The sequence below is a fragment of the Osmia bicornis genome, chromosome 4 (assembly GCF_907164935.1).
Source record: "Osmia bicornis bicornis chromosome 4, iOsmBic2.1, whole genome shotgun sequence".
In the NCBI taxonomy this organism is placed as follows: Eukaryota; Metazoa; Arthropoda; class Insecta; order Hymenoptera; family Megachilidae; genus Osmia; species Osmia bicornis.
The window spans coordinates 11,710,443-11,730,322 of NC_060219.1; the positions used below are offsets into that span (position 1 = coordinate 11,710,443).

General features: G+C 29.5%; 3 protein-coding genes across 10 annotated transcripts; 2 read left to right on the forward strand and 1 right to left on the reverse strand.

Annotated features, from left to right (window-relative positions):
• The first annotated feature begins 1,984 nt into the window (after positions 1 to 1,984).
• On the forward strand, positions 1,985 to 4,358 carry LOC114878395 (putative neutral sphingomyelinase). Its single transcript, XM_029192171.2, has 6 exons — positions 1,985 to 2,180; positions 2,362 to 2,535; positions 2,617 to 2,800; positions 2,883 to 3,209; positions 3,296 to 3,401; positions 3,485 to 4,358. The coding sequence occupies exons 1-6, from the start codon at positions 2,137 to 2,139 to the stop codon at positions 3,832 to 3,834; spliced, it is 1,185 nt and encodes a 394-aa protein (XP_029048004.2). The 5' UTR covers positions 1,985 to 2,136; the 3' UTR covers positions 3,835 to 4,358.
• Positions 4,359 to 4,526: 168 nt separating this feature from the next.
• LOC114878418 (rho GTPase-activating protein 26-like) lies at positions 4,527 to 12,964 on the reverse strand. Of its 5 annotated transcripts, XM_029192225.2 has the most exons (21): positions 12,790 to 12,964; positions 11,971 to 12,134; positions 11,522 to 11,679; positions 9,927 to 9,998; positions 9,759 to 9,860; positions 9,572 to 9,682; positions 9,400 to 9,504; positions 8,421 to 8,492; positions 8,087 to 8,153; positions 7,890 to 7,987; positions 7,719 to 7,813; positions 7,152 to 7,245; positions 6,991 to 7,093; positions 6,666 to 6,887; positions 6,403 to 6,508; positions 5,999 to 6,317; positions 5,730 to 5,919; positions 5,489 to 5,645; positions 5,353 to 5,409; positions 5,193 to 5,272; positions 4,527 to 5,106 (listed from the first exon to the last, which is right to left on the reverse strand). In XM_029192225.2, exons 2-21 carry the CDS (start codon positions 12,128 to 12,130, stop codon positions 5,015 to 5,017), a joined length of 2,460 nt encoding a protein of 819 aa, XP_029048058.1. In that variant the 5' UTR covers positions 12,131 to 12,134; positions 12,790 to 12,964; the 3' UTR covers positions 4,527 to 5,014. The 5 variants fall into 5 exon arrangements, with proteins under 5 accessions (XP_029048058.1, XP_029048059.1, XP_029048062.1 ...); XM_029192226.2 differs by lacking the exon at positions 12,790 to 12,964 and having other exon boundaries at positions 11,971 to 12,469; XM_029192229.2 differs by lacking the exon at positions 12,790 to 12,964 and having other exon boundaries at positions 11,522 to 11,630; positions 11,971 to 12,061.
• Positions 12,965 to 13,353: 389 nt separating this feature from the next.
• On the forward strand, positions 13,354 to 19,612 carry LOC114878433 (transcription factor SPT20 homolog). 4 transcript variants are annotated; one of them, XM_029192255.2, is made up of 22 exons: positions 13,358 to 13,455; positions 13,536 to 13,678; positions 14,279 to 14,389; positions 14,499 to 14,690; positions 14,779 to 14,897; positions 14,990 to 15,239; positions 15,324 to 15,536; positions 15,604 to 15,782; positions 15,865 to 16,074; positions 16,143 to 16,302; positions 16,388 to 16,462; positions 16,530 to 16,865; positions 16,950 to 17,109; positions 17,198 to 17,406; positions 17,474 to 17,621; positions 17,697 to 17,890; positions 17,965 to 18,102; positions 18,193 to 18,289; positions 18,369 to 18,445; positions 18,530 to 18,713; positions 18,839 to 19,005; positions 19,080 to 19,612. In XM_029192255.2, exons 3-22 carry the CDS (start codon positions 14,342 to 14,344, stop codon positions 19,233 to 19,235), a joined length of 3,312 nt encoding a protein of 1,103 aa, XP_029048088.1. In that variant the 5' UTR covers positions 13,358 to 13,455; positions 13,536 to 13,678; positions 14,279 to 14,341; the 3' UTR covers positions 19,236 to 19,612. The 4 variants fall into 4 exon arrangements, with proteins under 4 accessions (XP_029048086.1, XP_029048089.1, XP_029048088.1 ...); XM_029192253.2 differs by having other exon boundaries at positions 13,354 to 13,678; XM_029192256.2 differs by having other exon boundaries at positions 13,354 to 13,678; positions 18,842 to 19,005.
• The last annotated feature ends 268 nt before the right edge of the window (positions 19,613 to 19,880 follow it).

Genomic DNA, 19,880 nt, shown 5'->3' on the forward strand with positions numbered 1-19,880 from the left:
TCCTTACATATCCACTTTCTTTACATTCCTGCATCCGTTACATCTCTGAATTCCTTACATCCCTGCATCCCTTACATCACTGCATTCCTTACATCCATGCATCCCTTACATCACTGCATTCCTTATATCCCTGCATCCCTTACATCACTGCATTCCTTACATCCATGCATCCCTTACATCTCTGCATTCCTTACATCCCTGCATTCCTTACAACCCTGCATCCCTTTTGTAGGCATCCCATTATTTTGCAAAAACTTTTGCAAAATTTAGTTCCCCTTTTTACCGCCAGAGGGCGCTGATTCGGCGTGGAAAATTTAGTTCACATTTTTGCCGCTAGAGGGCCAAAATATTGACGTGATTTAGTTCCTTTTTTCACCGCCAGGGGCGCTGACTCGACGTCGAAATTTTGCGCCCTCTGGCCGCGGAAAAAGGAACTAAATCTTGCCGAAATTTTGGCCCTCTAGCGGCAAAAATGTGAACTAAAATTTCGACGTCGAATCAGCGCCATCTGGTTTCAGAAAAAGGAACTATATCATGCACCAATTTTGGCCCTCTAGCGGCAAATATGTGAACTAAAATTTCGACGTCGAATCAGCGCCCTCTGGCGGCAAAGAAAGGAACTAAATTTTGCAAAAATTTAAATTAAAAATTATTATTTATGAGACTTTACTTACCTTTACTTACCTTTACTTACCGTTACTTGCCTTTACTTACCTTTACTCGAACCAGTCAGTGTCCATAAGTATATTATTTATATAGTTATTATAAGAGTTGAAAGGATACAAGAGATGCAGGGAGCATACTGGAGTTTAAGGGATACAGAGACATAAAGGGTACAGAGATGTAAGGGATGCAAAAATATAAGGGATGCCGAGGTATAAGGAATGTCGTCATATACGAGATGCAGGAATATAGGGAATGTAATGATATAAAGGATACAGGGATGTTAAGGATGCAGACATGTAAGGGATGCAGTGATAATGGGTTGGGCCTCGAGAGGGCCTTAAAGACGGAAAAATAATAAATAACTGGGAAGTTTGAGCCAAGGCCTATGAAGAGGGATAAAATAATAAATGACTTGGAAGGGTGGTCCACGCGAGGCCCGAAAATAGGGGTAAAATAATAAATAAAAGGATAAAATAATAGGCGAGGCGCACAGATATAATAGAATCAACACGTTCATGCTCCTAAAGAGTTTATTCAATAAGCTAAGAAGATAAATACAGCAAATCATTCCTTTTAATAACGTGGAAACATGCTGTGAGTGACGCTGAGACGTTGTATGTACGCATGCTCGAAAACAAGGCAAAAAATGTTATATGTGTGCTCTTACAATGATAGTACAGCAAAACCTGTTACAAAGGACATCTGAGAACAAGTAAAACCCTTATTAAGGGACGCTATTTAAGGAATACACAAAAACTAATGGGACTGCGCAAGGGTCAACATTTTCATAAGATAGTAGCGGATCCTGCGCAACAAATTTTCTAACAAATCAATTTGATGCATTTTAGAAAGCACCGCCTATGCAGCGGGGTCCCTAACACCCCACTCGCCATAATGTTGGTATGCAAAGAGCGTTGCCTGTGCTCAGGGGTCCCTAGTACCCCGGATGCCATAATGTCGGTATGTAAAGAGCGTCACCTGTGCATCGGGGTCCTTGACACCCCAGATGCCATAATGTTGGTACGGAAAGAGCGTTAACTGTGCATCGGGGTCCCTGGTACCCCGAATGCCATAATGTCCGAATGCAAAGTGCGTTCTCTTGCTTTGGGGTCCCTAATACCCCAATATAATATTCAGAAAGCGCCACCGATGCATCGGGGTCCCTGACACCCCGAACGCCATAATGTCGGTATCAAAAAAGTTAGCACCATCTATCGTGTGTAGCGGAAGCTACGCAACAACTTACCGACCGAACTGTCGATAAGTTGTCGAGTATTTTCCTCCATTTTCGCATAGATAGCGCAAAGATAGCATTTTTGCCAGTTTACCAACCAAATATAGGTTCAATAGAATCATTAATAATTTTAGGCATAAATAAGTGGTATCAATATATTCCTCAAAGAACTGTGAAACGTAGAAATACATATCGAATTTTTTTAAACAAATAATATTTTAACTAGCTCATAAAAAATGGTAAACGAAGTGTCAATAAATGTTTTAACTTTGAATTGTTGGTAAGTAACTATCTAATAATTATTGAATATTAATTATTATTGAATAAAAATTAAATTAAAATAAATATTGAACAAATAATGAACATTGATTTATATATAATTGCTGTGTTTGTATCTTAAGTATTCATTTTTTGTATTTTTTACAATTGTTAAGATTGTTTTTATATCCCTCATATTATAGGGGAATTCCATATGTTGCAAAAGATAGAAAAGCTCGCATGGTAGCAATTGCAGAAAAATTTGCTACAGAAAATTATGATGTTATTTGTTTACAAGAGGTGTGGTCCAATGATGATTTTAAAATGATGAAGGCTAAAACTCAAGAACAACTCCCGTATTCACATTATTTTCATAGGTAAATATTTATATAAAGATTGTTGCAGTAGAAATGTTCTTTTTACATGTTTTAAATATTAAAATGTAATTTATATTTTAGTGGAGTTGCTGGATCAGGTATTTGTATCTTATCTCGATATCCTATTCAAGATATAATGTTTCATAAATGGCCGTTAAATGGATATGTACACAAAATACATCATGGAGATTGGTTTGGTGGAAAAGGAGTTGGTCTTTGCAAACTTAAAGTTCATAACTTAAATATTCACTTTTATATTGCACATGTAATGAATTATTAAAGTGTTTATATTTTATTCATATATTCTTTGAATTTTCAATAAATAATAACTGTGACTAATATTTCAGTTACATGCAGAATATAGCAGATCCAATGATGAATATAAAGCACATAGAGTTTTACAAGCTTTTGATACTGCCCAGTTTATTAGGATGACTTCTGGTAGTGCTGATTCTGTGATATTGGGAGGTGATCTCAATGCAGAATCTCAAGATTTAGCTTATAAAATTATGTGTGGCGTTGCTGGTTTAGCAGATGCTTGCTCAAATAGTTCTAGTCATTTAGGAACCAATGAATGTGCCAATAATAGCTACACTAGTTCAAAATTTGCAAGAGCTTTTCCTGAAGGAAAGCGTATAGATCACATTTTATTCTCAGGTTCAAAAAATATTAAAGTATGTTAAATTATTCCTATGCATTTAATACTTCGATTATAAGAAATTATTTATCAAATACTTATTAATTATTATGCTATTTATAGATAGAGGTAACAGATTTTCAACATCCTTTTCCAAAAAGAATACCTCACAAAGATTTTAGTTATTCTGATCACGAGGCTATTATGGCAAGTTTTAAATTTACCTCTGGTAAGTTGATAACTATAAGTATATATCAAATAATGTATACTGTAAAAAATGGAATACTTGTTAACACTTTATCATTATTGTAGGAAGCAAGTCTCAGTATACAAATGTAGATATTAAAGATTCATTGAAAGAGGCTATAAAAATATGTGAAATATCACTAAAAAGTGTTCGGCGGCAACGATATTGGTATTTATTATTAGGTTGTATATTAATTATACCACTTATTTGGTCTATGGGATTGGATTGTTCTATTACATCTTATTGTGTAGCCATTGGAATTAATATAGGTCGTCTTTTTTTAACTGCAGTATTGTGTTATACTTTATTTATGAGTTCTATATGGAATATTATAGAAAAGAATGCTTTAAAAGCAGCATGTCTAGGAATGGAAATTTATTTAACAAATTTAAATAATAATTTATATAAACCGTGAAATTATATAAATTATACAATTACATAACTGAAAATGATGACTTTCTTTTTTAACTGTTTAGTTAAAAATATCAGATATCGTCATATTTAATAAGCAAATCTTAGCATTTATATAATATATATATTATATATATATTTACGCATTAATGTTTTTACTATCATTTTTATACAACAATAATTAAATTAAATCGTTTTCTCTTTTCTATGAATTACAATTATCTATGTATCAATAATTGCATATAATTTTCAATTACAATACATTTTAAACTAGATTCCATATTTAATAAAAGTAAACAGTATTTTAAATATCTTACATTTGTAGAAAGAATAGACGACATGTAAAACATTTTGGTCAGATAATAGTTTCCTTAATTTTTATTATTCCAAACCATGTGATTCCATAAATCGTATTTATTATAAGTTCCTAACAAAACAATCGATATTCGTAGCAAATAACGTATTTAATATTTTTGTTGTTGTATTTAATACATTTCATTATAAATCATTCCACAATGTAAAAAATTCTTATTGTTAATATTTTTAAAATAATTTTTAAATTGAAGTTGTTAAATGTCATAAAAATACAATATGAAATAATTGTTTTTAAAAATTATGTATATGTTTACTGTTTTATAGTATTTAGTTAAATAAATCAAATTTACACATCAATAAAGTCTTTATTAAAAATTCTGATTATATTTGGTATTTATTTATTTTATATCACATTCTGATATTATATTGTGTATGTGTGTGTATTCGGGCGAACGTATATGCATAGACTATCGCAGTATAAACAAATATTATTGCCTACGAGATTTTCTACTAGCTGCATATTGGAGCAATATCTTTCAGTACAAATATATTTAAATATCATGTAATATATTAGCGTTATATGCTTTTGTATATAAGTATATATAAATTTTTCTACAATAGATTATATACAATATAGACGCTTTTGAGCAAAGAGGCTCCTAATAAATAAAAAATGTATATACGAATGTATATAATTGACTATGTAAATTGTACCCAAAGGAATTTAAATAGAAAATATTGCGTTTCGCATATGTTGTTAACATTATTTTTTGTTTTCATGAACATATGCTTCAACAAGCAACAGTGCTAAAAGAACTTATAATTATGGAATGTAAAAACAATTTAGGCACTCTTTGGCTGTTTTAAATTTAAGGTAATTGTTCAACATAGTTCTTTGGGACCAATCCTGTCTTACCATTTAATGTACCTTCTAACCATCCAGGTTCCAAAGAGGCCTTTACTGTAATTGAAAATTAATATTAATATTCTGTAAAATAAATTTGCTTTCTTTACGAAATTAAAAATACAGCCAATTATTTTTTATACCATTTGTTATAATCTGATTTGGTTCAAACGATAACTCTCCGTCGCTTTCTGCTACACAAGCGTATAAAGTACGGACTCTCCTGGAAAAAAAAGATATATATATATTTACTCGTTAACGTTCAATATGGTTTACCTCGATTTCAGTAATAGTTGTATTTACCAAATGCCAGGTACCTGTCCAGGACTTGAACGTCCACTACCGGGTGATGTGTTAATTCTGTAAAAGACGTGTAAGTATATTGAAAATACGAATTATAATTTTGTTTAAAATAAAAAATTATTAATAAAGGACTTACACAGATACTGGTGGATTGTTTCGTTGAGTGTAACCTGATGGATAATGTACAGGCATCATAGAACCACGTTTTTGTTTCACTGGCAAATCGGATGAAAACGAGTATGGATCGGGTGCAATTGATTCACTCGAACTACTTGTGTTGCCACTTGTTAATACTATATTTATACAATATTAATGTTTGTTAAACTATGAAATATACTGACATATAGAATATATATATATATATATAAAATAATAACCTTTATCTGCAGAATGGTACATGACATTTGCATTATTTAATTTGACACGTCCGCTGCGACTATCCAGATATGGCGGTATTCTGTGACTTGTATGCTCTGCTTCTTCATAATCTCCATTTTTTCGATCATCGATAGAAGGTGTTTTAGTAACAACTGCTGATGGACCGTCGTAGTATGGCCTTGTAATGTGCTTCATAAATAATTTAATTTAAATTATTATATTGGAAAACTAACGAAAAATCTTAAATATAAATTTATATGTAACTTACATGTCCATGTGGTGAAGACATAACATGTACTGGGTATTTTAAAAAAGGAGTACCATTACCGGACGACGCCGATCCGTCCTCTGTATTTACACGCTGTGACCTAGGGGGAGCAGTGTTTTGTGTTGAGCGTATAGTATCTTGCGGTGGACCAGCAATTATTCTTTCACAATTTTCAATTAAAATTTCAACTACAATATTATAAAATTTAATATCCATTATAGAAGCAACTGTTTCTTCTTCTGGTCTTAATAAAGACGGACCAAAACATACAGCCAAATTTCCCACAGTCATTAGATTTTTATCACTCTTTTTCGCGACGCTGGAAAGATAATTTGATTGTATATATTTTTACAGTAAACTACGTGAAATGTAAATTATTAATGCAATAAAATATAAATACATACCTACAAAGATGTCTAATAAGAAGAACTAGCATATTAAAATTTGCTTTCGGTAGTCGATAAACAAGATTATGAATATCACTTATACGTGCTTCTTTCACTTCTTGTTCTGTTAAAAGTTGCAATAACAATAATAATATTAAACAACATACACATATATTATTATGAATAAAATTTAAGTTGAAAAAATTGAATTTATATAGGAGAATTAACACTCTTAATCAGGATTTTAAATAAATAATATTATAGAGAATACCTATACGCACTCGCAGCTGAAATGAAACTGTTATAGTATCGAAAAGTCATTAGCGGTTCGGATAACGTCCTTAGGTAAGTTTTTAATGCACTGGTAATGGTTTTACTTTCCCATTCGAAGCGGTCTTCAAGATTAAGTTTTTCAAGTTTCCTTCTATCTAATCCCATTGCTAAAAGCTTATTTACTTTTGAAGCAACACCAACAACTCTATATAGACCTTGCTCTTCAAGGCCTAACAAACAAGTAGTGGATCAATTTAAAATTATTTTATAAAAGAACAGTCTGATAAAATATTAAAAAGTATTGTACATTACAAATGGCTATATTGATCTTACCCCTTTCTTCGAGAGCTGCAATACATTTTGATACAAACATAAAGCCTGTTTCATCTAAAACATTTTCTTCGGATTTTGTTGATGCACCTACCGCAGCGTAATTCTAGGATTGAATAATATTATATAGATTTTACCTTGCTTAATTTTACTTAATTGCCTACCTTAATGCTTACTGATTCTTTGCCATCCATGGCATCTAACCACAACTTTCTATCTTCTTCAGATAGTGCTTGGAATGTGTATACTACATTAGGCCTGAAAAAATAAAGAAAACTGTGACATACAATCAATAGAAAAAAAAAACTATATCACAAATAACATTTTTTATTTTATAAATCATTAGTTTGAAACTATAATTCTTTTTAAGTAGACATTTAAATCCTTGGTAATATTTCAATTATTTTCATTGAATTTCTATGTAATATACACAATATTATTTATAATATTTATTATTTTGTATATTGTTTTTACAATTACTTCACATTAAAATGGCATCATTTTATTAACAATAAGTTTAATTTTAGATGAAGTAAGAGTAGGTTATCTATCACCTACCTTAAATTCCCAAGAATGCAAAACGTATCAAACTTTGAAGAATAGACATTTAAACATAAAACATAGTATCTGGTTAGATAAATCATTTAAAGTAAACTACTATGCTCCAGATTCTACTGTTAAAAATACATAAAACAATCATGACTGAAGGTACATATTATGAGCACACTTACTTATCAACAGTGGTGATGTCAAAACAGAAACGTTTTTCAATTGTATCTGACATACGACGTATACAAGATGCTAGCGTTAGAACTTCTTTGCTGCTCTATTAAAACATATAATAGATGAATTTTTTAAATAATAAATTAATACAAATTCTATATAGTAAAAGCTTCACTTACAAATTTCCCAGTAAGCTGATTATAGGGTATCATAGTAAATTCTTTCTTGTCTTTCTGATATGTACAATACTGTTTTGTCCATGTTGTGCCAAATGCTTCTGTAAAATTAAATACATTTATATCTCTCTCTTTCTCTATACATATATATATACATTAATCACATTAATGAAATTTATTATTAAAATCTGTGCACTCACTTTTTTCCATTAAAAATAAATAGCCTTCACGGGTGTACAGTTTATTGACTCCACTTTCTACAGCAGACTATAAATTGAAAATATTACTACTATATTTGTAGCACCTTATTAACCCTTAACGGTCGTATGTCTGCTCTTAGCCACCAGCACGGCATCCGCGTATAAATGAAATACGACCATAAAGGGTTAAAATTAACATAAAATTAATATTTTTAAACTCATATGAAACAAATAACATACATAATAATTTTGGATATTTCCTTCTAGATATTACAAATAAAAAGATTTAAGTTAAATATAGATATTGATATTTGTACAAAACAAAAGTACATACCTTTTTCATATCCTTCATTTTATTCATAAGCGATTCTGTTTTATCCCGGGTAGCAAGGAAATTGTCTCTAGTCTTGTGAAACACACACACACACATAAAATTAAAAATTAGTAAGCTAATTGTCATGCTGTTATCCTAATAATATTTGCACCACACAATAATTTAGTAAGGAAGTTACTCTCAAATATTTCTACAAGTAGTTTCATATTAACAACTAATTCAATTATAAAAAATTACTAATATTAAAAGTATTTTGAAGTGCCACACAAAACATTTAAAAATACCCAAATTATATATCTCCTAATAATCTCTAAGACATTTGGGGTATGTTGTGTCATATTTTCTTACAATGATATTAATAATATATGTATAAATAAATTATATTGTAATCCGGCCATGATGATTATTACAACCCAAGGAAATTCTTTTTGTTACTTTTCTGATTATTGTTAGTAATAACTTTTCTATTTGATAATCCTATTTTGTATTATTTTTAATAAATAAAAATATGTATTATTGCGTTTATTATTTGTAAAGCAAAACTTATTCGTGAAACAAAATGTGCACACTGCAATTCAAAATAAAAACGCATACTTTACTAGCAATTTCTAATGTAAATACAAAATTTATAGACAACAAAGTGTGAAGTAACAATATTTAATGTACTTATTTAGGCATCAGCCATTTCAATTTTAAGAGCGAGGGAGAAAATACTCGTCAACGGCCTGAATGGCTTAATGATTAAAGCAACTATTCAGTAAGTGGAAGAGTTGAATTCGAATTCAAGCTCAGAAATATTTGTCTCCCTACACTTTTAATATAATTATATAAATAGATGTTACAGTGTACAAAGCAATCTTTTATCCTCTGAGTAGTGCTAATGTAAGTAATCCGTTTTAGAATCGTGCTTCTTTAAAATACTAATGCTTCCTTCATATATCTTTAAGCAATGAAACTTAGAATAATAAGGAAAACCAACCTTTTGTATTTTTAATTGTAACTCGGTCATGTAAGGTTTAAAGTCTTTAGCAACTTCATGGCCTTGATGATAGAATGTTAACCAGCCAAACATAAAACCTAATAACTGAAAAAAATATTATTATTATTATTATTATTATTATTATTGTTAATCCATAGAAAATATAACTTACAGTTTCAACAAATTCAAACTTCTTTCGTTCTTGTACTTCTTGAAGTAAGAATACATATTCTAAACTGGCTTGACAAAAATGTCTTTCAGCCATTTCCAGTGTAGCGTCAGCCTAACCATAATATATACTAGATTAGATTGGATAGTATATATCTTTTACCTGTATTGTATATAAGTAACATTTATACCTCTTGCAAAACATTGTCCTGTTTCTTTGTAGACAAATTTAAATAACGTTCTTGACTTTGACAAAATTTGATAGTTTGTTTCTCAAATTTCTTTTTTCCTTCCTGCAAGTATATTACAATTATATATTTTGTATATATTAATAAACACAAAAAACTTTAATAAATTACCTTAACTCCCCCGATATGTTCTTTCCTAAAATTTTCCAGTGGAAGTATAATTTGATCATCTGCACGTTTAAGCTAAAAATAAAAATTCACTGAATTAGAAAAAAAGAATCGTGACGAATAAATAAATCTACTTATATAAAAATGAGTTTGACCTACACATTAAAATAAATGTATACATAAATAAAATTATCAAAACTTATATGAATTAAACTGAAATGATAAATGATACGTTCTATACATTTAAAATGTAACGCATAATAGACCAAAATTAAATATGAAATTTATAATATGAGTTAATAAATCATTTTTAAAAAATATTAAAATAGATGTAATCTAATAACTCTAGTTTTTAGAAAAATTCTGTAAAATATCATGTAAATTATTTTACATTATTAAAGACTTTCAGCTGCTTGTAAAACTAGTAGAATTACTTCTATTTATTTGATACATAAATGAACAAATGCTATACATGAAATTATTACAATGTTACTATTTAGTCAGTAATTTTTTTTTTTATTATAAATACATTTATGTATCAAAAGATAGATACATCAGTTTATGATGTAAACAGGAAGTGTCCTACTTGTTAATACATACATATTGTGTAAAAATTTTAGTTATTTATGTTTTAAATATTGTGTGCAAGTAATTGAAAGTATCAGAAACAATACAAAATGGTAAACATTATTAAGCACATTCCTCATTTAGGAAAAGAATATAGATGTATGTATGTGTCCTATGTCCACACACATGCACTAGTATTGCTATAATGAAACAAGCAAAAACAACAACCTTCGTTTCACTATTTGGAAAAAGATTTATTTTGCATATCAAATATCTAATATGTATAGCTTACCCCTGTATTAAAGATGTATAAGTATGTAATTTGGTAAAATGTTAAAATAACACTAAAATTACATAATCTGTTTTGCATTTACAAGTATAAAATGCTTAAAAACATTGTACCAAGATGTGTATATATACATAACAAATACATGCAATAATATATGAAATTTCTATCTGTTAGAAAAGGATACTAAACAAAGTGTTGGAAGCTGTTATATGCTTAAAAAAAAACCATTTGTGTGCAATCAGAGATATGAAGATTTATGTACATTAGAATATATTAATTTACTTGATTTTAAAAAGTACTGAAAAAAGGTAAATGCAATTTAATATACAGAACATAATAACTTTGTTTGAAAATATGACTCAAAATATATACCCCTATTCAACCAGGTTCAGCTCCTTCTACAACAATACGAAGTTTCTATAATAATATTTTTGATATCTTTAGAAACAAACAGATAATACCTTTATTAATATAATTTTAAAATAACCTGCATAAACATCTACTTAATGTAAATATATAAATGGTTCATTTTATAAATAATAGCAATACATAATTACATACATCAGTACACAAATTGTCTTGAATTGCTGATATCAAAGTGTAAGATTTAATTTGTACATATTATATTGCTTACTGATAATAAATTAAAATATCTTAGATATTTTTATACAAATTATCTTTATCTACAATCATCTTCTCCAACACATATAAAACACATTTATTTACTAAAAACATTGCATACCATGCGATCCCTTTCATCCTCTATTGATGCAATAAGTTCACTAAATTTCTTAAGGCTTTGCGATATGTGACTTTCGTCTTCGGTTTGAGTTTCCCCAATGCATTCAAAGCTAAAATTTTGTAATGTTTTAGAAAATGCTTTCTGGGCTTTGGATAAATCTAAAAATAATTCATTATTGACTTATTATTAAAATTACATATTTTATCAAATTTTAATCAATTAAAATTATTTGCAATTAAAAAAATAATTAAGGTACTTATTAATAACCTAAATAAAAATAAAAATAAAAATAAAAAAAATGTAAAAGAAAAATTAGTGACAACACACAGTTAAATACAAAATTGTTACATACCTTAATTTTATGAAAAATATCGTTAAGAAATATTACGGCAAAACAGAATAAAATGACAGCAGCTGTTACATGCGCATAGAGAGAACAATAAACTTACTTTTGGCAGCTAATAAAAGCCCTTTGACCTCCTTGATGAGTCGTTTAATCTGTTGATTAGTGTTCTCCAATTCACGTTCATGATAATGAAGATTTTCTCGAAAGTAGGGACTATCAGTTAAGCAATCCGTAAACTCTAATGGTTTGAGGCCAACACCCATTATTCTTGATTGTATATTAAAGTTCAAATGTCATTAATAAATCAAAACAACAGAATAGACAAATCAACACTTATAATAAGTTATTAGGAATTGCGATTATTTATTTAACGAAGACACAGTCTTATCACAGTACACGTATTGAAATACTTCGTGCGACAAACGTTCTTTAACGTAAAGCAAAATCAATTCGTAACAATTTTCTTCTTTATTGATAGTCATGAACAACGATGCATTTTCTTAATTTTCGTTAAATCACTAGTACGATTATATAGATAGGAATTTTATGATGTCGATTAATGATCACGTATACCCTCTTGAGTAAGAGATGTCAACTATGTATTAAATGGCGGGTTGTTCAAGCTACTTTACAATACAATTTATAACCTACAATAACATGAAGTATGTTTTAAAAATAAAATGATGATTTATTATAGAAATAAAATATGTACTGTATAGATACGTAAAATTATTATTCACAGGTTTACTAATTTCTAAATTAAAGTATGCTTAAGCTGAAAATTTAGAAAAATTCGTATTTAAATTTGCAACACGTTAATTATAAATCATTAAGAGATGTAAACCTTTTACTTCTATTATTAAAAAAAAATCATAATAAATATTTTTACGTAAAATATAACATTTGTTAAAATATTACTTACAAAGATTACAAATATTCGTAAAAATCTTGAAGCGAAATCTGCCTTCTTTCATTAATTTGGAACGCATGCATTTCCCACAAACTATGAAACACTTTTTTGGATTAATATTACGTTACCAAAATTTATTGAATTTTATACACAAATATCGATCTTCGATATAAAATATTTACATCTTGAACATAGTCTTATTATAATCTCAAACATAAACACGAACAATTTATTTAAAGAATGGAATCGTATTGGTAATAAAAGCTTAAGTAGTGCAGTTGTACCACAAATGAGGATATGTAATACATATAAATATGACGCTATTCGATTAAAAAAATATTATAACACGATAATATTGTGTCTTTCAATTTAAAAAGACTTTCTTTTTGGAAAATGCAAATAAAGTGATTGAGCTATTTGCAATTTATTTCATAACTAAATTTCTTCAGAAGTTGGTTGAACTAGTTAATGCTGCTTCTCTTTTCCACTAATAATTTTCCTAACGTATTTATCCTCTTTTAACACAAGATCAGTATTATATATATATATATAAAATACTAAATTTGCCTTTAGGTTGCCCGATGTTAGTTTGAGTCTATGAAATGTAAAGTGAATATGTCGCTAGAGCGAAATGTGGGCAATTTTCCAGTCTATGATTGTGTGGTGTTTGTATAATAGGTTACGTTGTGTCCTAAAATGACGTTTATAACTTGTAAATATTATTTATCTGACATTAAATAATTTTTGTTGGTTATTAGGTCTCGTTGACACGTATGTTTGATATCTGTAAACTTGTATATATACTATTTATCAAGTGATATGAGGTTATGATAAAAAATTAAGTTAAGTTACATCCTGTGTCCAATGTTTACCATAATATCACTTTTTGGATCTCGTGGAGGTAAATAACCTATTGTTTTTGTATTACTTGAATTATTAAGTTGTAATCAATGTTAGGTCATAAACATTTACATAACCTCTTATATAGCGTGCTTGTTTTGACATTCGGTGAGTTCACGTTATGATTAAAACGCATTTGTGTATATTTATCACTAACTTACTGTTTATTAATAACTGTTTATTTTGGTAAATTTCATTTATTGTTATTGTTATTCATTAATTTATGATTTTCTCAAATGTTGATGCAATATTATATTTCAAATGTTTCTTACAGTATTTGAAAGATGAGATATGAAAGACATTAGTCTCATCAGTAAACAAATATATGTAAATAAAAAATATATGTGAAGTTTAATGTATAAATCATTTAACATTGGTATTTGTTATATATTGCAATAAATTATATTATTATTTGTTATCATATTTCCATGTTGAATAAAACTGTCTTCAAAGTTGTTATCGTTGATAATTTTTCCTTAAATATGTATTTAATACTGTATAACTTAGCAGCAGTTGAATGAAATTTAATATTTTAATGACTTTATATTCATTTGATTAGATGAGATTTTTATTTTATTAAAAGTTAATTTGATTATTTCAGACTGTGAAGATTTATTATTGTAGCAGATATGACATTAAGTGATATTAGTAATCAGAGAATAAAATGATTGGTGCAGCCTGTAGTTTAGAAGATGCTTGTCGGCAGGCTCAGGTATCATTTGCAAATTGTTTTCAAATAATTTTTATTGTGTATTCTAATTGTAATATACTAGAAATATTAATATTACCAAGTATATTTATACAATATATTTTTTATATAGGATATGATTAATCAAGTGTCCAAATGTTGGAAAAATGTTCAAGGGCAAAATTCTTTGAACTTGACATCTGATAAACCATCAGTTCAAAGGAAGGAGCAAAATCATTCTAAACATAGCATTCAATCTAAATTAACTAGATTATATTTTGAAGAACTTACTAAAGTTCCTCATGCAACACCTGATTCTGTATTGGTATGTGAAATGTTTTTTTTAAACATTTAACGAACAAAAAGTATTTAACTAACTAACTAACAATATCTTTATTTATTCAAATGCACAGAACAATCTTGAAAATGAATGTGATCTTTTGGGAAGGTTGGTGCAAAGAGAAGGTTTACATACATTAATTGTTAATCTCTATGCTGGTAATAAAGGATACTCATTAGCTGTAAGGAATAGGTGAGCATTTTATGTTTTTTAATAGATACACATGTCTTTAGATTATCAAATCTCCATAAAGTACACGCTAACTAATTGATTTTCTGTAACAGTGATAAGGGAAATCAATATGATAAAAATTCAATATTAGCTGAAACACAACTGATGGGTTATGAACAGGGTGAATTGCTTTCATGTATAGATAATGGTCAGTTGCCTGCAATGTTAGCAGAACAACTAGAAACCAACCATTCTCATTTATTTTATGATGGCTGTATAATAGCTGAAGTTCGAGATTATCGAAAAACATTTCCTCAAACTAAAGCTGAAGTTCATCATGTACTTCTTAAACCTACAACACAAGTGAGAAATTTGCTTTTTTTTCCAATTGTACAAGAAAATTGAAAAATAGTTTAATAAATTAATGTAATGTTTAATATATCTTAGAGTGTACTCTCAGATGTATCAACATTAACTAGCGATGGCGACTGGAGTCACGAAGAACGATTAATGTTAGAATCACACTTAGTGGCGGCTACCCAAGGACCTTTATGTTTGGATCCAAATCCTATTCCTAGTTTAGCTACAACACGACTACGGCAGTCTAAATCTCTACTTACCGATCATCAACTCATACGACAAGCCAAAAAGTTTTCTCAAGTAAGTTTCTATTTCAATTAAATTGTTAATCAGCTTCGGTACACTGTTAATAATAATATTCATACAGGTTACTGTTAATCGCAAAAGAAAATTGGAGCAATTAGCTCAGCCAGAAGGATTAACGATACAAGATTTAATGCAGAAACTAAAAGCAAAAAGAGGAGTAGTTACAACCACTGCCTGCCCCCCACCTTCTCTTACGAATCCTCCTTTACTTCCACCAAATACACCCATCGATGTTTTAAGGTGCATTCCAGTAATCTATTACTTTAATGCATAATTTTTCCTTACGAAACATTGTACTAATGTTACATTTCATATAAAATAGATTCGCGAAAGCATACGAACGCCCGCGAGAAACAAAAGACTGTTTGCCACAGGTTATAGAAGAATATATATTAGAAACTGGAGGAAGTCAAGGCGAAATAGATCACATAAAGCTCTCAATTTTGCAAAGACCTTCTAATTCCGAGTACCTGGGAGAGCTTTATATGGATAAGAATCATCGTGAAGGAGAGAAAAATGGATCCGCATGCCGGTATGTAGTTATTGATAAAAATTATTACATCTCGAAGATAAATAATTGAAAGTTAATTTTTTTTATAGATTTACATTAGGTACGAGAGTTTTGGCAAATCATTACATTCAACAATTCACGGAAATATTCACTGAAGAGGGTAGGAAAAATGTTAGAATAAAACATGTTGTACCAGGGCAGGTCCCTCGTGTAACATGTACACCTGGTATGCAACGAGCACATCAACAGGTATGCATTTACTTAAAAAATTCAAATTAAAGTTTTTAATTTTACATTACTATGTTACTAATTATACATAAATATGTTATTTTAGGCGCAACAAGCAAAAGCCGCGCAATTAGTTGCTCAGCATTTACAACAAGCTCAATCTCAGCACGTGGCACAGCAGGTAAAGTAACGATTGGTTATAAAATATTTTATTAAGATTATTTAACATTTATTAATAATTGTTTTAGATTTTATCAAGAGCTCAAGGTCAGTTAAACACTTTGGCTGGACAGGTGGCTTCAATAAAAACTATAACAGAAGCTACCACTTCTGCACAAAATAATTTGACATGTGTAGATTCATCGAACATACCACAAGTTATTGCCCAAAGTGACGCTTCGTCACTAAGTCCAGGGCAATCTTTGACTAATGGTGGATCAAATGCTTCCACCTCTGTACAAATTGACAATTCTACAATGTCAGTTACTGATGGTAGTTCATGTAATGGGTCGGGAATTTTAGTTTTTCAACAAAAGTCTACCAATAATATTAACAATGCTACATCTACAAATGTTCCAGTTTTGGTAGGAATTATATACAGCTATATGTTTTATTTTAATACTTAAGTAATATTACATGTATATATATGTATATTTTCTTACCTATAGCAAGCTCAGTTACAAGCGGGAACGCAGAATTGTGTTACGGAAACCGTTAATCAGAACCAAAATGAAATACCATTTAAAAAGCACTCTACCAATCCAGCAATAACTGCTCTTGTAACATCTCTCATGAATTCTGCTCAACAATTTCAACAGCAAGCTGCAGGTTTGTCCTGAAATTGATATAAACTGTATTAAAAAGGGGAAAGATGTGTCCCAAAAAAAAAAGGCAATTTATTTCAATATTCTTTTAGCAAACGCTGCCGCTGCTGCTATGAATAGTAATACACAGACTCCAAACAAATCAAATAACGCTGCGATTCTTAGTTTGTTAAATAGTAGTCCTGCCAATTTGACTCAGCAAAAGGTTCAACCACGAAGGATCTCATTGAATGCTTCCATCCCATCTAGAGTTCTTAGTAGTCATGGAAACGTTATTAATGTCCCTAATACTACTGGACAAGTAAATAAATTGATCTTATGATTGTGCATTTCTAAAATTATCATAATAATGAAAATATATTTTTTAGGTAAGGGTAAGTTTAAGTTCAACTTTAACAGGACAATTAGGTTGTAAACAGCAACCGGTAAAAGCCACAGCTGTCAGATTAGCTCGTGTACAAGATCCTACTTCGACGCTTGGGTTATCAATGCCGGGACTTTCAGCTCTATTAGCGGGTGTGTTATGTTTGTAATATTTTTATATAATTCAGTACATCTTAATTATTAAAATTTATTACTTAATTACAATAGGAACGCCGTCTGCAGATAATCCAATACCAGGAATCAATTCTGGTTCTTCTCTGCTCGAACGATTAACCGCTTCTTCCAGTCAAAATAATCAGGCTGCGACTTCAATGACCACTCCACCATCTACTAATGTAAATTTGCAGGGTGTAAATCTTACTAGTCTATCAAATTCCATCAACGGTCTTCAGAATGTTCAGGTTGTGAGAAGTTGCTCATTTTTATATACATATAATACAAAAGATAAATTGCTACCGTATTCTTTGTGCAATAGGTATCATTTCCCGGATTATCACAACCCATTACAATGTCGCTAAATGTATCAGCGACGACGGGTTCTGTTACGCCTACAGGAGTCATTGTTTCTCTACCTATATCTTCTGCAACCAATACTTGCACTACGGTTTCTAGTGTTAGTTCTTTTTTTGCATTTCATACACCTATACATATATCGTGCAATTGATATGTATCAAATTAATAAACAAATTACGATTTTGTTTAGATGGTAGCTACTACAGTTGTTACAACAGCTATTGCTGGAAGTACACCAACTGTAGTAATAGCTAATCCTGCTAATACTCACTTATCATTACCAATTGGTACGAATTATTCTTTACAATATATCATCTTCTCATTTTTTCCTGCTGAATTATTTTATTTAATAAATTAATATTTTAGCCCAGATAATACCATCTGGAGTAAAAGGATTATCGCAACAAAATATACGCAGTAGTAATTCTGTCACTCTTTCACAGGTATCTAAGTACATTTTGAGAAACAACTTTGTGAATAATTTAAGTTTAACAATTTCAAAAAAATGATAGATATTGTCTTTTTAGGGTGGACAAGCAATTCAGCTTGTTGGATCTCAAAGGCCAAGACTTAATCATATGACTCGTCAAGTACAACCAAATCAAGTTAAGTCGACTGTTTTACCAAATCAGTTAGTAACTGTTGCGAAGACGGTTACAGCAAGTCAGTTAATATTATCTGGTAACAAACAGGTGTTAACTCCTATAATGGGTAAGTTATTATAAACACCATATTATAATGTAAGGGTGTACCGTTTATAACACTTTAATTAAGGGGAAAAAAAAATAAAATTTCTTTTCAGTAGATAAAGAAATTAAAAAATGTTCTGTTTATAGCAGCAACGAAACCAGTGCTTATGGCATCCCAGACAACACCTTCTTCCCAAGTAGTACCTGCAAATAAACAAACTTTATTGACAAAATCATTGCATGCTAGAGCTTCTACAGGACATTGTAGTCAACAAACTCAAAGTCTTGGAGTGGCAACATTATCACAGCAACAAGTATGTGCTATATGTAACTAATGTAAATTTTACAATTATCATTAGTTTTACACTATAAACTTTGTCTTTTATAGTTACAGAGAACTCTTGTCAAACCTGTACAGCTTCAACAGTTGCAATGTTTAGCTGCACAACACAAAGTAGCGGTTGCAACCGGCAATGCGCAAAATAGAACACAAATCGAGTCTCAGAGAACTTCTACATCTACTCCTGGGGAAGATCCAGCCTGAATATGTTCAAATAATTAATAATGTTTCACATTACATTTAAATAATTGAAACCTGCCTAGAAGGAATGTAATGGGGTGTTTGTATATTACGTTAACGTGACATTTATTAATTTTAATTATGCTCGCAGTGATAATTGTAAATTATGAAATTTTTATTCGCGATTAACCGATATTTATCAATGAAGACATATTTTATAAAAATCAGCGTAGTTTATATTTTTCTGCCCATGTGCAATAAATTATTTCCCTGAAAATGAATTTTACCTCAGAATGTACTTTGATGGCGGTTTCAATTATTGTACATATAACTTATATATATATATATGACATGATTTGTTTTATATTAAAAAATATAATAAATATTCCATTTTTTATTGATCTTTTCCCTTTTTCAAATTGTTCATTTAGATCAAATCTTGTATTAGAAATGTATTTGTTTAATTAACAACTACTAAATATTGATTATAGAATATGTAAGGAATTTTCTTCGTTTCGGGATTTTAAGTTTATTAATTACGTACGTAATTAAAACATGCCATAATGTAATACATATACAAACCATTTTAAATAGTTATTTCCAGTAGTTTTTATAATTATAAATACTGAAATTATTTTTATGATTTTTTTATAATTTGAAATGTGAAAA

Excerpts from the sequence above, each read along its gene's own strand:
- LOC114878395 (XM_029192171.2), top strand. The coding sequence starts at position 2,137 with ATGGTAAACGAAGTGTCAATAAATGTTTTAACTTTGAATTGTTG. Across the intron at positions 2,801-2,882 it reads TTCACTTTTATATTGCACAT|TTACATGCAGAATATAGCAG; the intron begins GTAATGAATTAT and ends CTAATATTTCAG. Across the intron at positions 3,210-3,295 it reads CAGGTTCAAAAAATATTAAA|ATAGAGGTAACAGATTTTCA; the intron begins GTATGTTAAATT and ends TGCTATTTATAG.
- LOC114878418 (XM_029192225.2), bottom strand. The coding sequence starts at position 12,130 with ATGGGTGTTGGCCTCAAACCATTAGAGTTTACGGATTGCTTAACTGAT. Across the intron at positions 9,683-9,758 it reads AGGACAATGTTTTGCAAGAG|GCTGACGCTACACTGGAAAT; the intron begins GTATAAATGTTA and ends TATTATGGTTAG. Across the intron at positions 5,273-5,352 it reads GGACAGGTACCTGGCATTTG|GAGAGTCCGTACTTTATACG; the intron begins GTAAATACAACT and ends TTTTTTTTCCAG.
- LOC114878433 (XM_029192253.2), top strand. The coding sequence starts at position 14,342 with ATGATTGGTGCAGCCTGTAGTTTAGAAGATGCTTGTCGGCAGGCTCAG. Across the intron at positions 15,783-15,864 it reads ACACCCATCGATGTTTTAAG|ATTCGCGAAAGCATACGAAC; the intron begins GTGCATTCCAGT and ends CATATAAAATAG. Across the intron at positions 17,110-17,197 it reads ATTTCAACAGCAAGCTGCAG|CAAACGCTGCCGCTGCTGCT; the intron begins GTTTGTCCTGAA and ends ATATTCTTTTAG.